The sequence below is a fragment of the Thunnus albacares genome, chromosome 8 (genome assembly GCF_914725855.1).
Source record: "Thunnus albacares chromosome 8, fThuAlb1.1, whole genome shotgun sequence".
Lineage (NCBI taxonomy): Eukaryota > Metazoa > Chordata > Actinopteri > Scombriformes > Scombridae > Thunnus > Thunnus albacares.
In genome coordinates, this window is record NC_058113.1 from 35,335,629 (window position 1) to 35,357,218 (window position 21,590).

At 42.9% G+C, this 21,590-nt stretch overlaps 2 protein-coding genes and 1 long non-coding RNA gene across 21 annotated transcripts in view; 2 read left to right on the plus strand and 1 right to left on the minus strand.

Moving 5' to 3' along the window:
• The window catches only part of dcst2 (DC-STAMP domain containing 2), a 27,288-nt gene extending 12,556 nt beyond the window's left edge, over positions 1-14,732 (minus strand). The window contains exons 1-11 of one of the 2 annotated variants that reach the window (XM_044358186.1): positions 14,644-14,732; positions 9,722-9,809; positions 9,446-9,520; positions 8,634-8,943; positions 8,413-8,531; positions 5,078-5,337; positions 4,719-4,889; positions 4,386-4,487; positions 3,934-4,128; positions 1,160-1,225; positions 874-1,087 (exon numbers count right to left, since the gene is read on the minus strand). In XM_044358186.1, coding sequence (XP_044214121.1) covers positions 874-1,087; positions 1,160-1,225; positions 3,934-4,128; positions 4,386-4,487; positions 4,719-4,889; positions 5,078-5,337; positions 8,413-8,468 — 1,064 coding nt within the window. In that variant the 5' untranslated portion in view covers positions 8,469-8,531; positions 8,634-8,943; positions 9,446-9,520; positions 9,722-9,809; positions 14,644-14,732. Of the gene's footprint in view, positions 1-873; positions 1,088-1,159; positions 1,226-3,933; positions 4,129-4,385; positions 4,488-4,718; positions 4,890-5,077; positions 5,338-8,412; positions 8,532-8,624; positions 9,521-9,721; positions 9,810-14,643 lie in introns of both variants that reach the window. The other variant, XM_044358187.1, reaches the window with a different exon arrangement.
• A 305-nt stretch (positions 14,733-15,037) lies between these two features.
• The window catches only part of adam15 (ADAM metallopeptidase domain 15), a 44,922-nt gene continuing 38,369 nt past the window's right edge, over positions 15,038-21,590 (plus strand). For all 3 annotated transcript variants that reach the window (XM_044358183.1, XM_044358184.1, XM_044358185.1), the window contains exon 1: positions 15,038-15,170. In XM_044358183.1, coding sequence (XP_044214118.1) covers positions 15,038-15,170 — 133 coding nt within the window. The remainder of the gene's footprint in view (positions 15,171-21,590) is intronic.
• LOC122986798 lies at positions 15,177-20,667 on the plus strand. Of its 16 annotated transcripts, XR_006404381.1 has the most exons (5): positions 15,177-15,363; positions 15,395-18,500; positions 18,550-18,561; positions 18,597-18,736; positions 18,784-20,667. It is a non-coding gene; the product is annotated as an uncharacterized LOC122986798 (long non-coding RNA). The 16 variants fall into 16 exon arrangements; XR_006404375.1 differs by having other exon boundaries at positions 15,395-18,736; positions 18,784-19,958; positions 19,995-20,667; XR_006404377.1 differs by having other exon boundaries at positions 15,395-18,736; positions 18,784-19,897; positions 19,970-20,667.

The following is a 21,590-nucleotide window of genomic DNA, read 5'->3' on the forward strand; positions in this document are numbered from 1 at the left end:
TAACTGAAGCGTGTAGATGAAGGTAACTGAAGCGTGTAGATGAAGGTAACTGAAGCATGTAGATGAAGGTAACTGAAGCATGTAGATGAAGGTAACTGAAGCGTGTGGTTGAAGGTAACTGAAGCGTGTGGTTGAAGGTAACTGAAGCATGTAGATGAAGGTAACTGAAGCATGTAGATGAAGGTAACTGAAGGATGTAGATGAAGGTAACTGAAGCGTGTAGATGAAGGTAACTGAAGCGTGTAGATGAAGGTAACTGAAGCATGTAGATGAAGGTAACTGAAGCATGTAGATGAAGGTAACTGAAGGATGTAGATGAAGGTAACTGAAGCGTGTAGATGAAGGTAACTGAAGCGTGTAGATGAAGGTAACTGAAGCATGTAGATGAAGGTAACTGAAGCGTGTAGATGAAGGAAACTGAAGCATGTAGATGAAGGTAACTGAAGCGTGTAGATGAAGGAAACTGAAGCGTGTAGATGAAGGTAACTGAAGCATGTAGATGAAGGTAACTGAAGCATGTAGATGAAGGTAACTGAAGGATGTAGATGAAGGTAACTGAAGCGTGTAGATGAAGGTAACTGAAGCGTGTAGATGAAGGTAACTGAAGCATGTAGATGAAGGTAACTGAAGCGTGTAGATGAAGGAAACTGAAGCATGTAGATGAAGGAAACTGAAGCATGTAGATGAAGGAAACTGAAGCGTGTAGATGAAGGTAACTGAAGCGTGTAGATGAAGGTAACTGAAGCATGTAGAGGAAGGTAACTGAAGCGTGTAGATGAAGGTAACTGAAGCGTGTAGAGGAAGGTAACTGAAGCGTGTAGAGGAAGGTAACTGAAGCGTGTAGATGAAGGTAACTGAAGCGTGTGGACTGACCTCAGGAAGGAGCAGGCAAGCAGGACGAGGCCTCCATATGCCAGCGGCTTGCTCAGCTTCTGAAACACCTGAAGCTCTGATGACACCTCCTCCATGATGTCCTGGGTCACCTGCTGCAGAGAACGGCTGCTGTTGGCGTCCAGGTCAAAGGTCACAGAGGCCGAGATGTTGAAGTTAAACTCCCGCTTCATTTGCTCAAATGCTGCGATGGTGGCTGAAAGAAGAGTCAGACTCAGCGGCCTGCTGACAGTTTATAAAGCTTGAAACAGAGAAATAAAGAACTCACGAGCTGCCAGACGAGTTTTCAGAACGCTGGCGATGTAGGACGGGATGATGCAGAAGAGCTCGCCCACTGAAGGAGGCAGACAGAGAAAATACGTTTATAAAAGATGACCGGGGCATCTTTTAATATTCATATTTAATATGTCTGTAATCAAATCAAGAGGAAGTCATTCTGCAGTTACTCATGTTGGAGTTTTTAAAGCTGATTCTGATTCATTTTTGACTAAATATCTTAAAAACTTGAAAATGTGTAATTTAAATAACAAAATGTATTAAATTAAATTAATAATGAAATAAATTGTGTAATATTTTGCTCATTTGACGTCAGTATTTCTAAAATCTGCAACTAATGATTGTTTTAATTACTGATTAATCTGTTGGTTATTTTACATTTTATTTTAGTTTATATATTACATATAATTTATTTTATATATTATAAAATGAATTAAATCAGTCAAGTTGTGTTTTAATCTCATAATTAACAGATGAATCAGATTAGACTTTATTCTGAGATTCTCTTTTTGTGAAATCTTGCTCACAAACAGGAAGACGGTTTGTTAAAGAAAGGAAAAGGATCCTAAATTTCCCATAATGCACCGGTATCACTGGTCCACATCAGACCTGCTTTACGGACCTGAAGGAGCACTTCATCCAGTTAGAGGTGGAGCTGCAGCAGAAACTCTTACAGCAGCGACAAATGGAAAAGATGAGAACAGTGACTTAAACAAAAGTCAGATTGGATTCCTTCCAAATTATAGAACAGCTGACAACAGTTTCATCCTCCGCACACTAACTGATAAATATGTCAATCAAAATAAAGACACAATTCATACATGCTTTTGATTCAGTCTGGCCTGAGGGATTACTGTTTAAACTAACAGGAAGTGGTATAGGGGGGAAGTCTTTTAATGTAATTAAATCAATATATGAAAATAACATGTTGGCTGTCAGAATTGGAGATGAACACACCGACTTCTTCCCACAGGGTAGAGGGGTGAAGCACGGCTGCAACCTCAGCCCACCCTCTTCAATACTGATATTAATGAACTGACATTGTTATTAGAACAATCGGCAGCACCTGGTCTCAGTCTTCAAGACTCAGGAATCAAGTGTGTGTTTTATGCAGATGACCTGGTCATACTGTTTCCTACTAAAGAAGGTCATCAGCAGAGCCTGGAGCTTCTCCATTAGTACTGTCACACCTGGACCCGACAGTCAACATGAAGAAGACAAATTATCACCTTCCAAAAAAGATCAAGGTTACAGAGAAATGACCCAACATTTAAATAGGTGGGACCCACATAGAACAAACAGATACCTAAACTTACCGAGGTTTACAAATGTTTCCACAGGAAATGTCTGCTCTGCTGTGAAGGAACTCAAAGAGACGGCTTTCTATGCCATCAAGCATTCTCTTCAAATCCAAATTCAAATTAAAACATGGCTCAAAACATTTAAATCAGTTATAGAATCGACTGCATTGTATGGCAGTGAGAAATGGGGCCCCTTACTACAAAATGACTGAAACCCTGCATGCAGAGTTCTGCAAAAGTATTGTCCAAGTACAAAGAAAACCCCCAAACTCTGCATGCAGGGCTGAATGAGGTCAATGTCCTTTACTTCTAGTATTCAGAAAAGATTCTGGAGCCATATTAAGAAGAGCAACGCTGCCTGTTACAGTTATAAAGCTCCTGCCTGCCAAGAGTTGAACATAGAGAGGAATCCCCTCAGCCAACTGGTGCTGAAGCTGGCTGACCTTTCACCTTCTGACATCACAAACCCCAGCTGACCTCAGAGCAGTTACACTCTCAATCAGACCTAATTATAACTAAAGAAAGAGACATCACTGATTGGAACGATATTACACGCTCACCACCTAAACAGACAGCACACTGTGGCAGACTACCGAACCACAGGAACTGCTGAGAACCTGAGAAACACCAACAGTGTTCAGACTGAGTGACCATAGTGCTGCAACAGAGAAGGACCGACACAGGCAGACCTGCCCAGAGACGACAGGCTGTGCTGTCACGACACAATTACACTTTCTAACACGATATAAAGACTGAGACAGATATGAGGGAGGAATCCTGAAGTCTGACAGAAAGGAAGAACTGAGCCGTCGTTCTGGGGGAAAGTGTTGGCTGCTAAATATGACATTTCCTGCCATAACAAAGAGACATCCAGTAAGATATCGACATACAGACAGATAGACATTTATTAATATAGTTGTAACACGTTCTACTTACTGCCACCATCTCCTTTTTATTTATGGATTAATGGCTGTCTTGTTTTATCCCCACTGTTAACATCTTTTATTTTATGTTAAAGGACCAGTGTGTAGGATTTAGTGGTATGTAGCAGTGAAGGTGCCCCCCCCCCCCTCATTCTGAGTGTGTGGGAGAACCTGCGATGGCTCAAGAACCATTGTTTGGTTTGTCCATTCTGGGCTACTGTAGAAACATGGCGGCTCCGTGGAAGAGGACCTTTGTTAAGATGTTTGTTAATTTTATTCCTAAACATTGTCTTTCATAATCATAATTGTGCTTTGGCAGCACATGTCAGATGTCACGCCAATGACGCCTGTTGAATTGAACTGAATCAAATTGAAAAGTCTCTTTCAGTAGAACATGACATCACTGTGACATCATCAGGCCACAGATGACATCATACAGCTTTCACAGGCTGAACAAACATGAGAAGTAAACTCGCGTTCATGTGTGAATCAGTGTAATGCTCCTTTAAAGTCCTCCCAGCACATAGTGTCAGTGAACGTACCACGGGCGAGCTGGCAGAGCGGCAGGAAGCCGTCGATGATGTCACAAAGGAAGTTGAACTCTCCCAGCAGGTCGGAGCAGTCGGCTCGAGCCTCAGCGAATACCGCCCGGCACTTCCTGTACGGAGAGCCCAATTTGGCGTTGCACACGTCTCCGATGTCCACCAGGAAGTGCAGAACGTTCCTAAGAGTGCGAGCTGGTCAGAGGTCAGAGGTCAGAGGTAAATACACTGTGCAGGAGGATTTACTGTATACTTGCCTAAATGTATCCACACAAACAGTGTTCAGTGTTGGTAAGTAAACTGCGGCCAATCATGTTTCAGACTTTAAGGTTTGTTCCCAGACTTCAGTCTTTCTGGTGCAGCCGTCTCCCGGGCAACAGCAGTGCCTCCATAAAACAGCAGAGCAAAGCTGCCTGAAGACAAACTGCACATAAGATATGAAAGGTTCTCACCAACATGGCGGACGCTGTCAGTCAGAGCATGGATGAGGTTGTGAACTCTTCCTGCCACTAAGACGGCGTTACTGCTGATCTCTATGATTCTGTCCAACACCGCTGCAACAGGAACAGCGACAGAAGCTTCAGACACTGAAACACGTAAACTTGCTGTTGCTGGTTGGTCACATTTTTAAATGTAGACTGAAACTAAACATGAACACAAAAACAAACACAAAAATGCAATAATTTCAGCAGTAACAGCAGTATTTTTTGAAGTATCAAGTATTTGCAGTATTTGCAGTATTTGCAGTATTTGCAGTTGTGTCCTCTGAAGTGGGCGGGTCTTACAGAAGAGGGGCGTGGCTGCTCGCTGCAGCAGCTCCTGCGTCTGATTGGCTGCCAGCTCGGCTCCACACAGCAGGCTTGCAGCAGCTCGTTCTGTGTTTTCCAGCGTGTTGCTGAGTGGAGCGGCGAGCAGCAATGACACGCTGAGGAATAGCAGGAAGCTCCTCCCCTGAGCTGGAACACACACACACTGATTGGCTGATCACATCTATGTGTACGGTAGCCCCGCCTCCCACTGTATGTAGCTGTGCCTCTATGTGTAGCCCCGCCTCCCACTGTGTGTAAACTAAACGCGTCCTGACGTCATGCTACAGTCTCCACCTGGAGGAAGGGATCTGTGTGAAACCTGACAGGTGACTCACCTGAGCACAGCGAGGGCAGCATGACCATGATGTCGGCCCGGATGTCAGCAGACAGCCCCATCCCGAATGCCGCCATGAAGGCGACAGCCAGTGTGCTGTACACGCACAGCCATAGCGGCTGCTTCTGCAGGAAGAGCACCATGACGCCATACAGAGACGCCAACAGCAGCCCGCAGACAAATGCCACCAGGCTCCGCCCTGCCTCCATCAGGTGACCTCTGACCTTCCCCCTTCCGCTGAGACGACGGTGTCCTGCTGATCTGTGGAGGGAAACACCACTGTGTTAACATGTGGGGACTGCCAGCAAGATGGTGGACAGGGCACGCAATCAGTTTTAAGCTCCATTCGTTTGGTCCCAAACTTTGACCCAAATCTCATAATTCAACTTTCTACAATTCACCGACATCGTTGTAATTCTACGAAGAACAAAGAAGTCCAATAAAGACAACATCAGTTAGCAACAATAATGATTTCCCTGCACTCAGGATAGCTTACGCTAACATGGAAAACAAGTTAGCATTCCACAACTATGCTACAAGTGCTGCAGCTGTGGCTGTGGCTGGTTGCTATGGCAACTTCGAAGTCAAGCATAGCTAGCACTAGTGGCTCGAGCACAAGAGGCAGCAGAGACTGAGTTGATGTTTTAGCTGCCATCAGAGATCTGGATAACAAGGTGGAAGATTTTGGGAAATGTTTGCCAGCAAGGTGGGACAACATGTGGATCTGGATTCAGTTGGAATCAAATGCAAGTCCAGTGTGGAAGCGCTGGAACAAGAACATTCAGACCTTAAAAAAAGAAAATGCTGCACTAAAAGAAAGAGTGCTCAAAGTAGAAGTGTAACAACGCCGTTGGAACTGGAGACTCTCAGGTCTCAAGGAACAAGAAGGAAACCTCACAATGGAATGAAAAGATTGTAGATGTTGTCGATGGAGGATGGAGTCGCCAGGTAATCATGCAGTTTGCAGTATAGAACCAACCAAAGACTCACCTGTGTGTAAGGAACAAGGTCTTCACTTCGTGCAGGATTTAAGAAGGAGGATTGGCAGGCAAGAGAACAACTGTGGCTGAAAATCAAGCCAGCTAGATGGCTGGGTAAGGCACATCGCAGTAACTGATGGATGTGTAGTAAAAACTTAGAGTTTTCAAAGTCTGATGGAAAATCATTTCAGTATTCAGTTGGTAAACAAATGTTACTTTATGACATTCACTATTGCTCTGCCATTGCTACCAGTTCACTCATTGGCAATAAAAAACATTAATACATGTAAATTGCTTCACAATTCTACATATAAAACCTTTATATTCATTTATTCTCTGAAATCAATGGTGGAAAATTGCTAAGGATAATAATGCATTGTTTGAAGTCATTGATGTGTTTGGAGCTCTGTTTGTTGTTGATATTCTGATGTTCTTGAAGTTGTTGCATATTTTCAGAATACTAGTTAAGGTTAAGCTTATCTGAATAAGATGTCAGTGCTCTGAGGCTGAGTGCCCTCATCTGACAGCCTGTTACAGGGTCATCAGTACCTCCAAACACCTAGTTTACACAGACATTCTGTTGCTATCCGGCTGTCAGGCATTCCTGACATAATAGGCCTAAAACATGTTGATACAACGGCAGCTGGTGATTATAGAAGCCAGGCTGAATATTGGTCAGCAGGCTAAGTGTGTAGATTTTGGGGATCCATTGGATACCTCGGTCAGAGGTAGAGGACAGCCGCCTGCCAGGTGTCAGTTAGAACAGACAGAAACCATTACAGTTCTCAAACTGTCTCATTTCACAGACAGGTACTGCTGGAAACTCATGTTTACGCATAACTTCACCCCACATCAAACACGTGCTATGTGATGGAAAATCTCTCTCTACTACTCTACAGCATCTCTGGTCAATAACACATCTAACTAATGATCTGTGATACTGGCTATGTTCTGAAAACACTCAGTGCTCAGCTTGAGAAAGTGATCAAAGCGATCGCTGTTTCAGACCAAAGTCCAAAACACAGATAAACAGTCATGTGTGATCGATTTAATGGTCATGATTTTCTGGCTGAGAATAATTCAAATGTAATCACCTGAACAATATATTGAACCAATACGATCAAATAGAAACTCCATCATCCAACTGTTTTCAGGGACAGACATTAAGAGATGGAGAACTAACTGACTCTAACCCTGATCCTGTAAGCCACAAGACAATCCATCCATCCAATGAACCGCTGAGACTGAGACTCACAATAACTGCAGCTTTTGTGAGACTGAAACTGAAACTACTGATTGTCTGTTTGTCCAGGGTTAGGGTTAGGGTTAGGGTTAGGGTTTGTGAGGATTTGCAGGTCTGGCTGCTCCTCTCAGCAGAGAAAACACTGTTTGGTATTAACATGAAGGGCATTAAAGGAAGGCTGACTTATGGCAGGTCGCTCAACACTTCTGAGAAGTGTTGCTCAACAGAAATTAAAGAGTCGCACAATGTTTTCAATTTATGCTTTGGGGAAAGGATTCAGTCGTCTCGAAATTAAACCCTTTTTTCAGTTTTTAGAAAGGACCTCATGGACAATCATCTTACTACTTAAAAGGATAGTTCATATTTTGTGAAGCAGGGTTGCATGAGGTAGTTATCCATAACCAGTGTATTACCTGCAGTAGATTTGGATCAGCACCCCCCAGTTTAGAGAAGCAGGCAGGAGTACCAGCATGGAAGCAAAGTGCTGCTGCAACATAAATCAGTGCTCAGCATGCGAAGGAATACAGAAGTTCTACGGTTGAGAAAATGTAGTGCCAAAGGAAAAGGCTGATGAGATGAAGCGCTGAAAATATTATATAGCGACACTCAAACTGATGTTGATTTTTTTAGGTGCTGGTTTCCCATTCACAGTACTCCTACCTGCTTCTCCAAACTGGGAGCGTGCCGCCACCCATCTCCAGCAGGTAACACACTGACTATGGACACCCACCTCATACAATCCCACTTCAAAACATACAAACTATCCCTTTAAAGACGAATGAAAGGAAAACATGCAAAGTCTCTCCTCAGAGCTTCTGAAGAACTGAAAATACATGATGACCTCTGGAGACTGGGTTAGGGTTAGAGACTATCAGACTGATCATTATTATTACAGTCATTTGTTTTTTAAATGTTTATTTATTTTATGTTTTCTATTATATATGTTATATTATTATTTTATATAATTTAAGTTACGTAATGTGCCTTGTATGTTAAGAGGTGTTTACTTTCGTTATGGTTTATATGCCTTGATGATCTTCAATTAAAAAAAACTGTTAGCATGTAACGCTACGTCTCTGCTAGCTGATCAGCTGTCTGTCACCTGTGTGTTACCTGGTCAGCGCTGTGACTCCGCCTCCTCCCAGCTGAACTCTGACCTCAGCTTTCATCAGGTGTTTTCTCCTTTCTTCACCTGTGTTTTCTGCCCGCTTCACTCAGGCTGATTTGTTTTCCTGTAACCATAGAAACCGAAATGTCACTGAAGCTTCTAGAAGCTCCAACTGACAAACAACATCATGTGACTTTACTGAGTTTACCAGACACACCTGACCCACCTGAAGCAGCAGAGCATGATGGGACGATCAGCTGCTCGCAGCAGTGAGTCATAGACAGGAAGCTTCTTCTTCTGCTGCTGTTTTTAATTCTCACTGATAGAACCTGGATAGCCGTTAGCATTTGTGTTGTTGTACAGAGTCACCTGTCTGTCTCTGTCTCACCTGTCCAGCTGTGGAGAGAATCAGTCTGACCGTCCTGCCTGCACTTGTCCATCGATTCTTCTTCAGCCAATCAGAAGAATGTCTGATAGCTCACCTGGTCCTCAGAACGGTAACATATAGCATGTTGCTAACTAGCTGCTGAGCTGCTCTGTGGGGGGAAGTTTAATAATTAAATGTTGAATCATCCAATCAGAGGCCAGAAGCAGCTAAAAGCTGCTAACAGCTGCTTAATGTCAATATAAATAAACTTGCTGTTGTAATGGAAATTTATACCCTCACGATACACAGTATGTTATATTGTTATATGATTATGTGCATAGTTATGTCTTATGTTATACTATGATACTTTTCCTTTGTTTTAATCCTTTAATGTACTGTTCTTTGTGCTGCCATTGGAAACCAGACATTACAGAAGAAGTCATAAAACCACCAGCTAACTGCAGCAGGGTGAAGACAGTGAAGGAGCTGCTCAGGTTGGGACAACAGCTGGAGAAGGACAAACTGAGCCAAACACAATATGACCAGCAGAAAAAAACAACTAAACAAACAAAAAACCAAAGGAGAATCAACTCAAACACTCTGTCAACCATCACACCCCTTGACCTCAGCACAACCCATCACTGTACCAGCAGTGCACCAGATTTACGTACCTGAGAGCTTTCCAGCACAGCTTCTCACATCATTCCATCTACATCCTCTTGCAGCCATCTGGGAAGATACAAAACCTACCGAAGGATGCAGATTCTTGTTTACTGGCCAAAACTGACATCTGTAAAGTCTGCCAACTTTACAAACCTGAAAGCCTCAAGACAGCAGGAAAACTACAACAAGCAGTGTTACCGTTAAATCCATCCCCAACAGGGAAACGTTGGGGATGGATTTAACGGGTTCCTTCTCCAGGAGCTCCAGCAGAAAAGTCTACTTACTTGTTTTAAGGTGGCTGCAGCTCCTTCCTTTAAGGAATGATGGGAAATACTGGACTACATCCTTCCCACAGATGCTCCTGCAAATCAGCTGTCACACAAACTGACATCAGTCTACCACCCTCAGACTGATGGAGGAGGTGATGGAGGAGGTGATGGAGGAGGTGATGGATTAGGTGATGGAGGAGGTGATGGATGAGGTGATGGAGGAGGTGATGGAGGAGGTGATGGAGGAAGTGATGGATTAGGTGATGGAGGAGGTGATGGAGGAGGTGATGGATTAGGTGATGGAGGAGGTGATGGATGAGGTGATGGAGGAGGTGATGGAGGAGGTGATGGAGGAAGTGATGGAGGAGGTGATGGAGGAGGTGAGGTGATGGAGGAGGTGAGGTAATGGAGGAGGTGATGGAGGAGGTGATGGAGGAGGTGATGGAGGAGGTGAGGTAATGGAGGAGGTGATGGAGGAGGTGATGGAGGAGGTGAGGTGATGGAGGAGGTGATGAAAGAGGTGATGGAGGAGGTGATGGAGGAGGTGAGGTGATGGAGGAGGTGATGGAGGAGGTGATGGAGGAGGTGAGGTGATGGAGGAGGTGACGGAGGAGGTGATGGAGGAGGTAATGGAGGAGGTGATGGAGGAGGTGATGGAGGAGGTGAGGTGATGAAAGAGGTGATGGAGGAGGTGATGGAGGAGGTGAAGTGATGGAGGAGGTGAGGTGATGAAAGAGGTGATGGAGGAAGTGATGGAGGAGGTGATGGAGGAGGTGAGGTGATGGAGGAAGTGATGGAGGAGGTGATGGAGGAGGTGATGGAGGAGGTGAGGTGATGGAGGAGGTGATGGAGGAAGTGATGGAGGAGGTGATGGAGGAGGTGATGGAGGAGGTGAGGTGATGGAGGAGGTGATGGAGGAAGTGATGGAGGAGGTGATGGAGGAGGTGAGGTAATGGAGGAGGTGATGGAGGAAGTGATGGAGGAGGTGATGGAGGAGGTGAGGTAATGGAGGAGGTGATGGAGGAGGTGATGGAGGAGGTGAGGTGATGGAGGAGGTGAGGTAATGGAGGAGGTGATGGAGGAGGTGATGGAGGAGGTGAGGTGATGGAGGAGGTGAGGTAATGGAGGAGGTGATGGAGGAAGTGATGGAGGAGGTGATGGATGAGGTGATGGAGGAGGTGATGGAGGAGGTGAGGTAATGGAGGAGGTGATGGAGGAAGTGATGGAGGAGGTGATGGAGGAGGTGAGGTGATGGAGGAGGTGATGGAGGAAGTGATGGAGGAGGTGATGGAGGAGGTGATGGAGGAGGTGATGGAGGAGGTGAGGTGATGGAGGAGGTGATGGAGGAGGTGATGGAGGAGGTGATGGAGGAAGTGATGGAGGAGGTGATGGAGGAGGTGATGGATGAGGTGATGGAGGAGGTGAGGTGATGGAGGAGGTGAGGTAATGGAGGAGGTGATGGAGGAGGTGATGGAGGAGGTGAGGTAATGGAGGAGGTGATGGAGGAGGTGATGGAGGAGGTGAGGTGATGGAGGAGGTGATGAAAGAGGTGATGGAGGAGGTGATGGAGGAGGTGAGGTGATGGAGGAGGTGATGGAGGAGGTGATGGAGCAGGTGAGGTGATGGAGGAGGTGACGGAGGAGGTGATGGAGGAGGTAATGGAGGAGGTGATGGAGGAGGTGAGGTGATGAAAGAGGTGATGGAGGAGGTGATGGAGGAGGTGAGGTGATGAAAGAGGTGATGGAGGAGGTGATGGAGGAGGTGATGGAGGAGGTGAGGTGATGAAAGAGGTGATGGAGGAAGTGATGGAGGAGGTGATGGAGGAGGTGAGGTGATGGAGGAAGTGATGGAGGAGGTGATGGAGGAGGTGATGGAGGAGGTGAGGTGATGGAGGAGGTGATGGAGGAAGTGATGGAGGAGGTGATGGAGGAGGTGATGGAGGAGGTGAGGTGATGGAGGAGGTGATGGAGGAAGTGATGGAGGAGGTGATGGAGGAGGTGAGGTAATGGAGGAGGTGATGGAGGAAGTGATGGAGGAGGTGATGGAGGAGGTGAGGTGATGGAGGAGGTGATGGAGGAAGTGATGGAGGAGGTGATGGAGGAGGTGAGGTGATGGAGGAGGTGATGGAGGAAGTGATGGAGGAGGTGATGGAGGAGGTGAGGTAATGGAGGAGGTGATGGAGGAGGTGATGGAGGAAGTGATGGAGGAGGTGAGGTGATGGAGGAGGTGATGGAGGAAGTGATGGAGGAGGTGATGGAGGAGGTGAGGTGATGGATGAGGTGATGGATGAGGTGATGGATGAGGTGATGGAGGAGGTGATGGAGGAGGTGATGGATGAGGTGATGGAGGAGGTGAGGTAATGGAGGAGGTAATGGAGGAGGTGATGGATGAGGTGATGGAGGAAGTGATGGAGGAGGTGATGGAGGAGGTGATGGAAGAAGTGAGGTGATGGAGGAGGTGATGATATGAGGATTCAGGTGCAGAGTCCACCTGAGAATCAATATATAATCAATATATAATCAATATATAATCAATACATTCATTCATCAGCTAACTGAACATGCAGTGCTGTGTGTGATCACATGATCAGATCATTATGTAATCAGCTGATCCTCCTTCATTCACAGTTTGAGTTTAATCTGATGACAAGCTGATTAGTTTGCATCAGTGCTCCCTGGTGATGTCATCACTACCTGCTCTGACCCCGCCCACCTGTGATCCTCCAGGTGATCAGACGATGTTTACCTTTATTTACCTTTATGTATCTTTATTTACCTTTATGTATCTTTATTTATCTTTATGTGTCTTTATTTACCTTTATGTATCTTTATTTACCTTTATGTATCTTTATTTATCTTTATGTATCTTTATTTACCTTTATGTATCTTTATTTACCTTTATGTGTCTTTATTTATCTTTATGTGTCTTTATTTACCTTTATATGTCTTTATTTATCTTTATGTATCTTTATTTATCTTTATGTATCTTTATTTATCTTTATGTGTCTTTATTTACCTTTATATGTCTTTATTTATCTTTATTTATCTTTATGTATCTTTATTTATCTTTATGTATCTTTATTTACCTTTATATGTCTTTATTTATCTTTATTTATCTTTATGTATCTTTATTTATCTTTATGTATCTTTATTTACCTTTATATGTCTTTATTTATCTTTATGTATCTTTATTTATCTTTATGTATCTTTATTTATCTTTATGTGTCTTTATTTACCTTTATATGTCTTTATTTATCTTTATGTGTCTTTATTTATCTTTATGTATCTTTATTTATCTTTACGTGTCTTTATTTACCTTTATGTATCTTTATTTACCTTTATGTGTCTTTATTTATCTTTATGTGTCTTTATTTACCTTTATGTGTCTTTATTTATCTTTATGTATCTTTATTTATCTTTATGTATCTTTATTTACCTTTATGTATCTTTATTTATCTTTATGTGTCTTTATTTACCTTTATGTGTCTTTATTTACCTTTATGTGTCTTTATTTACCTTTATGTATCTTTATTTACCTCTATTTATAATATAATATAATATAATATAATGTAATGTAATGTAATGTAATATAATATAATATAATATAATATAATATAATATAATATAATATAATATAATATAATGCAATGCAATGTAATATAATATAATATAATATAATATAATATAATATAATGCAATGCAATGCAATGCAATGCAATGTAATATAATGTAATGTAATATAATATAATATAATGCAATGCAATGCAATGCAATGTAATATAATGTAATGTAATATAATATAATATAATGCAATGCAATGCAATGCAATGTAATATAATGTAATGTAATATGATATAATATAATGGTCAGGGGCCACCAGGGGCCGCTGGCGCTGCAGCTGTCAGGATTAAACTCCAGCTGCAATAATTAGTCGATCAATCAATCAACAGTGAAATAATCTGTATATGTTGAACATTTATTATTATATTGATGTTTAATGATTCAGTGTGTTTGGGCTGTGAGAGATGAGAACGAGCTTCACACACAAAACTGTTAATCAATAATCTATAAAATAGACTGAAGTTTAACTGATGATGAAAATAATAAGTGCAGCTCTAAATGAAATATCGGAAACACGTTTCAGTAAAATTTAAATTTAAAACAACAAAGTAAGATTAATTAAATATTAATATATAATATTTTCCTGCTCAAACTGTGGACGCACATCTGATAGAAAAACGTCTTTATATACAGTATATATAGAGTATATATAGAGTATGTATATAATATGTACAGTATGTATATAATATGTATATAATATGTACAGTATGTATATAATATGTATATAATATGTACAGTAGGGTCCAAAATATATATATCTGATATATAAATCAGCTGAACTGATCAGAGGAAACAGTTAAATCCACTGAGGAACTCTCGATGTGCGCGCGCCTCTGTACGCGTGCTTGTTTAATAAATGTGTCAAGGCAGTCACATGTCAATACTACATCCGGTTATTTTTTCCCACAATAAAAGGGATTTTTATAAAACATTTTTCATGGAAATAAACAAATGCAGTTCTATTGATTATGGATCATATATCCATATATCAGCTGTGGATTGTTGTTGTTAGATGTGTTAGTGCAGGTTAATTGTGTTATTAGCAGGTTGTTAATTTAATCCCTCACTGACTGAAGTTCACGTGGTGAAGTTAAAATATGAAAACTATGTTTTTATTGTGTTTTATTGAAGTTATTTGTTAAATGTTAAAGACGTTAACAAAAGCCTCACAACATATATTTAACCTGAGAAATAATAATCTATAGTCTCCTTCATCAATAACTCCGTTAATTCATTTAAATTGCTTTCATCAATAACACCTTTGATTGATTGGTTATTGGTGATTGATGCTTTCAGACGTGACACTCGTTCACCGACCTTTATTTTGAAGGCTGAGCCGCGGTGCTTCGGTGTCCTCGCTCACTCCGTTAACTTTACGCGGCTCGATGACGTCTCCGTTAGTTCCCGGTATAAACACGGGCGGTCCGGTGTCCTGCGGTAATAAGCTGCCTTCAGGCCTCTCGGGGCGGATAAACCGAACACTCCCGGCAGCAGCCGACCGGTCCCGCCGGCGCTAACGGCAGATACCGGACCGGACCGCTGTATTAACGGTCACTTCTCCGCCTGTCCTGCGGTACAGCAGCTCCATTCTCTGGATGTTACCGGGAAAACAAGAAACATGGACTTTGTGTGGAGCTCCGCCACGGTGAAATAACAGGGAGACGGGACACACAGCAGCGACCTGTTGCCGGTAACCGGTGACGCAGAGACGATGAGTGGAGCCACCGGACTGTTGGTGCTGCTGCTGCTCAGCGGCCGGGATGCGTTCACGGCCGGCAGGTCCCTGAACGCACCGCACGACGGACCAACGGACGGGACCGAAAGTCTGACCGCGACGGTGTCAGGTAACGCTCACGTAACTTTCACGGTTACAACGTTCAGGTAACGTTCAGGTAACAGAGTTCAGGTAATAGAATCAGGGCCTGAACTTCATTTTTCAAAATGGGGGGAATTCCCCCCTTAAATGCTTCATATGGGGGGTTTATACACATTGTGGGGTCAGTTAGTTAGTGAGTTAGTTAGTTAGTTAGTTAGTTAGTTAGTCAGTTAGTTAGTTAGTTTAGTTTAGTTAGTTTATACAGCTGTAGCCGTGGGGGGAAACTACTGGTGAGCGTAACTACAGGTCTTATTTTGTTTATTCCTCTGATTCTCTGAACTTATTCACTGCTGTGATTTGTCTCTTTCTCCTTCTCGTCTCTTTGAGTTGCATCAATGTCTTTGGTCTTTCTGTCAGTGTCTTCCTCTTCTCTGTCGTCTTCATCCTCTATTCTTTCCCTGCACGCTGTCTCCTCTGCTTCATCTCTTTCCACTTGATAGCAGCTCTGTTAAAATCAAACTGCTCTGAAATGAGCATCAGATTGGTGAGGTTTGTATCACTCAGTGAATTTCTGAATTTAGTTTTAATCCTGTCTTCTGTGCTGAATCTATGTTCACATGACACTCTTGTAATTGGTATGATCATAGTTATCTTAAAGAGTTTCTCAGTGTCAGTGAATACACCGATATGTTCGTGCAACACAGTCTCTGCAAACTGTTGGAAGGAAAATGAAGTGTATCACAAGAAACCTTGACCTGCTTCAGCAGTGCAAACTCTGACTGAGCTTCTCTGCACTTCCATCACATGAGAAGTGTGTCAGTAGGTTTTCTAGTTTCTCTGAACCGTAGAGAGAATAATTCTCAGAGGACTGTTTGTTACAATGACTTTTTTGGTTCCAAATAGTAAACCATCTTCTGTCAATGTCATCTATCAAGGATCCTTCATACCTGCCCTTCATGTCATCAAAGGCTGGTTTTTGAGTCTGGAAGTCAAAAGGTTTGTCACCTTTAAACTTGTTAGCATGAAGAGTGCTAACAATAACAGCGAGGACTATTATTTCTCTCAGGGCCTCTTTGGTACCTTCAACCATTGGCTTTGTCAGAGTCGTGAGTGTTGGAGGCGGCCGTGTGCTCCTGGATGTCTCTCACAGCTTTCAGTGATCTACACCGATAATCACTGTGAACTGGCAGCATCTCACTGTATGTGTCTGGGTGAACTTCAGTTGTTTCTGTAATTCATGCAGCTTGTTACTTCTGACAGCAGAGTTATTGAAAAATACAAAAATTGTCTGCTCTTCCATCTACAATTTCAGAGTTCTTGAACAATTTGTTTTAGTCTTGTTGTTATCTATTTACATGACATATGTAATGAGTCGCTTACTGTTACTTATGTCTGTGGTCTCATCCAGCACTACTGAAAACATCACCCACCAGTGTTCTTGCGATAGCTTGGTGCGTTTCTGACAGACCTTTCTCATTAAAGTAGCTTCCATAACTTGATGTGTCTGTTCAGCTTGTAATGGTTACCTGACAATCGATTGGACAAAACACTAACAAGCTGTCCTCTACCTCTGACCGAGGTATCGAACAGGGTCCCAAAATCTACATGCGAGACCATCTTAGCCTGCTTAGGGAACCAGAGTTCAGCCTGATGATGTCATTGAACTGCACTAACGGGCCTATTTAGTCAAGTATGTCCTGACAGCCGGGTCACAACGCAGGTGTGTGGGTGCAAATAGGTGTTGAAAGTACTCCGAGAGCCTTCTAACAGGTCAACACTGGAGGAGGCCCACTCTGATGGTCTGAGGGCACTTGCCCTGGTTTTACAGGGTGGCTTTGATGCCAGTTTAGCCAATTAAACAAATATAATAAAACCTTCAGTCTGACACTTTATTGATATAATACCTATATCACAGGTGCATCACGTTGATCACAGAATACATCTCTAAACCTTTCCAGATCTGATAATTAATAAACTTTGCACGTTTATCCTCAGCAGAATCTCATTATACATTTTTAATATTGTTACGACCCGGCTCTTAGGCCGTGACAAAAACAGGAAGATACAAACGGTTGTACGTAAAAATCAATCAATTATATTTATTTTAAAAGAAATTACAACAAAGTAGTAATCTAATGTGTAAAGTGGTCAATCAGTAGATCAGTAGTGTTGGTGTGTGGATGTGTAATGTTGTAGAGTGTAAACCAAAGAGAAATGCAACAGAAACCTAACAAAAGAAACGTGGTTTCTGGGGGAGAGCCAGCGATGAAGTCAGGGAGCAAGGAATGAAATGGCTGATCCTAAATGCCTTCTGGACGGACTGGCCAGGTGCACCCAGTTGGATTAATTGAATCTCTGCCTACCTGCACCTAAAGGGACAAAACAAACACAGCAGCCCAAGGCAAGACTCAAACCTCAGGGCCATGGCAAGCCAGAGGGCCGTCACAATATAAACAAATTCAAAACTCAAGTCAGCCATACCTCAGGGGGGTGTCTGCTCACCTTGGGGACCATGAGAGGACCTCAGAGATGTGCACAAGTGAGGAAGTTTGGTTGGAGTGTATAACAACGCAAACCAGTTTTATTTGGTTTTTACAAAAGTGAGTAATACAAAATATAAAAAGGAGAATAGAAAAACTTGAGTATAAAAATGCAAACAAGAAAAGACCCTCTCTAGGACTTAAAGAAGTTATAGAAGTTATAAAAATGCAAAATAGGCAAACTGGCAAAAAGACGTTATGTCGCAACCCCAAGAATAGCTTCCAAGAAAAGGCCCCTTGGCTTTCTTGTCTTTACTTTTTATATTCCTTCCCCCAGTCTTGTAACTTTCTCTCACCCATATATGGTGATCCGCCAGAACATCTTGCTGGCGTTGTATAAGAATATGACATTTCTTTGTTTGTCACTTACAACACAAAGTTTGGAACATTGACAGTTAACATACATCTGCTGTTTTACATTTGAGGTTAGGCTGTAGGGGTGTCAGGTACAGGAAACAGCTTCATTTTGGGCCTCAGGCTCCTCTACCTGTTGTCTGTTTCCTAGGTGATCATCATTTCACGGTTGTTTAGTTTGAGCCACAGATATATTCTGAGCCAGTTAATGTTCAGGTAACAGAGTTCAGGTAATGTTCAGGTAACAGAGTTCAGGTAATGTTCAGGTAACAGAGTTCAGGTAACAGAGTTCAGGTAACAGAGTTCAGGTAACAGTTCAGGTAACAGTTCGGGTAATGTTCAGGTAACAGAGTTCAGGTAACAGTTCAGGTAACAGAGTTCAGGTAATGTTCAGGTAACAGAGTTCGGGTAACAGTTCAGGTAATGCTCAGGTAACAGAGTTCAGGTAACAGAGTTCGGGTAATGTTCAGGTAACAGAGTTCAGGTAATGTTCAGGTAATGTTCAGGTAACAGAGTTCAGGTAACGTTCAGTTAATGTTCAGGTAATGTTCAGGTAACAGAGTTCGGGTAATGTTCAGGTAACAGAGTTCAGGTAATGTTCAGGTAATGTTCAGGTAACAGAGTTCAGGTAACGTTCAGGTAATGTTCAGGTAACAGAGTTCAGGTAACGTTCAGGTAATGTTCAGGTAACAGAGTTCAGGTAACGTTCAGGTAATGTTCAGGTAACAGAGTTCAGGTAACGTTCAGGTAATGTTCAGGTAATATTCAGGTAACAGAGTTCAGGTAATGTTCAGGTAACAGAGTTCAGGTAACAGAGTTCAGGTAATGTTCAGGTAATGTTCAGGTAATGTTCAGGTAACAGAGTTCAGGTAACAGAGTTCAGGTAATAGAGTTCAGGTAATAGAGTTCAGGTAACGTTCAGGTAATGTTCAGGTAACAGAGTTCGGGTAATGTTCAGGTAACAGAGTTCAGGTAACAGTGTTCAGGTAATGTTCAGGTAATATTCAGGTAACAGAGTTCAGGTAACAGAGTTCAGGTAATGTTCAGGTAATGTTCAGGTTACAGAGTTCAGGTAACGTTCAGGTAATGTTCAGGTAACAGAGTTCGGGTAATGTTCAGGTAACAGAGTTCAGGTAACAGTGTTCAGGTAATGTTCAGGTAATATTCAGGTAACAGAGTTCAGGTAACAGAGTTCAGGTAATGTTCAGGTAATGTTCAGGTTACAGAGTTCAGGTAACAGAGTTCAGGTAATGTTCAGGTAATGTTCAGGTAATGTTCAGGTTACAGAGTTCAGGTAACAGAGTTCAGGTAATGTTCAGGTAATGTTCAGGTAATATTCAGGTAACAGAGTTCAGGTAACAGAGTTCAGGTAATGTTCAGGTTACAGAGTTCAGGTAACAGTGTTCAGGTAATGTTCAGGTAATATTCAGGTAACAGAGTTCAGGTAACAGAGTTCAGGTAATGTTCAGGTAATGTTCAGGTTACAGAGTTCAGGTAACAGAGTTCAGGTAATGTTCAGGTAATATTCAGGTAACAGAGTTCAGGTAACAGAGTTCAGGTAATGTTCAGGTTACAGAGTTCAGGTAACAGTGTTCAGGTAATGTTCAGGTAATATTCAGGTAACAGAGTTCAGGTAACAGAGTTCAGGTAATGTTCAGGTAATATTCAGGTAACAGAGTTCAGGTAACAGTGTTCAGGTAATGTTCAGGTAATATTCAGGTAACAGAGTTCAGGTAACAGAGTTCAGGTAACAGTGTTCAGGTAATGTTCAGGTAATATTCAGGTAACAGAGTTCAGGTAACAGAGTTCAGGTAACAGTGTTCAGGTAATGTTCAGGTAATATTCAGGTAACAGAGTTCAGGTAACAGAGTTCAGGTAATGTTCAGGTAATATTCAGGTAACACAGTTCAGGTAATGTTCAGGTAATGTTCAGGTAACACAGTTCAGGTAATGTTCAGGTAATATTCAGGTAATAGCTAAACCTGAATGATTAAAGGAAGGATGTGCATGTGACCTTTGACCCCAGTCTAATCTGACGTCACTGTGTGTCTGTGTCTCTCTGCTGTGACACTGTAGCAGCTTGTGTTCCCAGCATTCCCAGTATTCCCAGTGTTCACAATCTTCCAGTGTTCCCAGTATTCAGTGTTCCCAGCATTCCCAGTATTCCCAGTGTTCACAATCTTCCAGTGTCCCCAGTATTCAGTGTTCCCAGCATTCCCAGTATTCCCAGTGTTCACAGTGTCCCCAGTGTTCAGTGTTCCCAGCATTCCCAGTGTTCCCAGTGTTCAAAGTGTTTCCAGTATTCCCAGCGTTCCCAGTGTTCAGTGTCCCAGTGTTCTCAGTGTTCCCAGCATTCCCAGCATTCCCAGTGTTCCCAGTGTCCCCAGTGTTCAGTGTTCCCAGCATTCCCAGTGTTCAAAGTGTTTCCAGTGTTCAAAGTGTTTCCAGTATTCCCAGCGTTCCCAGTGTTCAGTGTTCCCAGTGTTCAGTGTTCAGTGTTCCCAGTGATCAGTGTTTCCAGTGTTCCCAGTGTTCACTGTTCCCAGTGATCAGTGTTCCCAGTGTTCAAAGTGTTTCCAGTATTCCCAGCGTTCCCAGTGTTCAGTGTTCCCAGTGTTCAGTGTTCAGTGTTCCCAGTGTTCCCAGTGTTCCCAGTGATCAGTGTTCCCAGTGTTCAGTGTTTCCAGTGTTCAGTGTTCCCAGTGTTCCCAGTGATCAGTGTTTCCAGTGTTCCCAGTGTTCAGTGTTCTTAGTGTTACCAGTGTTCCCAGTGATCAGTGTTTCCAGTGTTCCCAGTGTTCCCAGTGTTCAGTGTTCTTAGTGTTACCAGTGTTCCCAGTGTTCAGTGTTCCCAGTGTTCAGTGTTCCCAGTGTTCAGTGTTTCCAGTGTTCAGTGTTTCCAGTGTTCAGTGTTCCCAGTGTTCCCAGTGTTCCCAGTGTTCAGTGTTCCCAGTGTTCCCAGTGATCAGTGTTTCCAGTGTTCCCAGTGTTCAGTGTTCTTAGTGTTACCAGTGTTCCCAGTGATCAGTGTTCCCAGTGTTCAGTGTTCTTAGTGTTACCAGTGTTACCAGTGTTCCCAGTGTTCAAAGTGTTCCCAGTGTTCCCAGTGTTCAGTGTTCCCAGTGTTCAGTGTTCCCAGTGTTCAGTGTTCCCAGTGTTCCCAGTGTTCCCAGTGTTCCCAGTGTTCAGTGTTTCCAGTGTTCAGTGTTCCCAGTGATCAGTGTTTCCAGTGTTCCCAGTGATCAGTGTTTCCAATGTTCCCAGTGTTCAGTGTTCCCAGTGTTCAGTGTTCCCAGTGTTCAGTGTTCAGTGTTCCCAGTGTTCCCAGTGATCAGTGTTTCCAGTGTTCCCAGTGTTCAGTGTTCTTAGTGTTACCAGTGTTCCCAGTGATCAGTGTTTCCAGTGTTCCCAGTGTTCAAAGTGTTACCAGTGTTACCAGTGTTCCCAGTGTTCCCAGTGTTCAGTGTTCTTAGTGTTCCCAGTGTTCAAAGTGTTCCCAGTGTTCCCAGTGTTCCCAGTGTTCCCAGTGTTCCCAGTGTTCTCAGTGTTCTCAG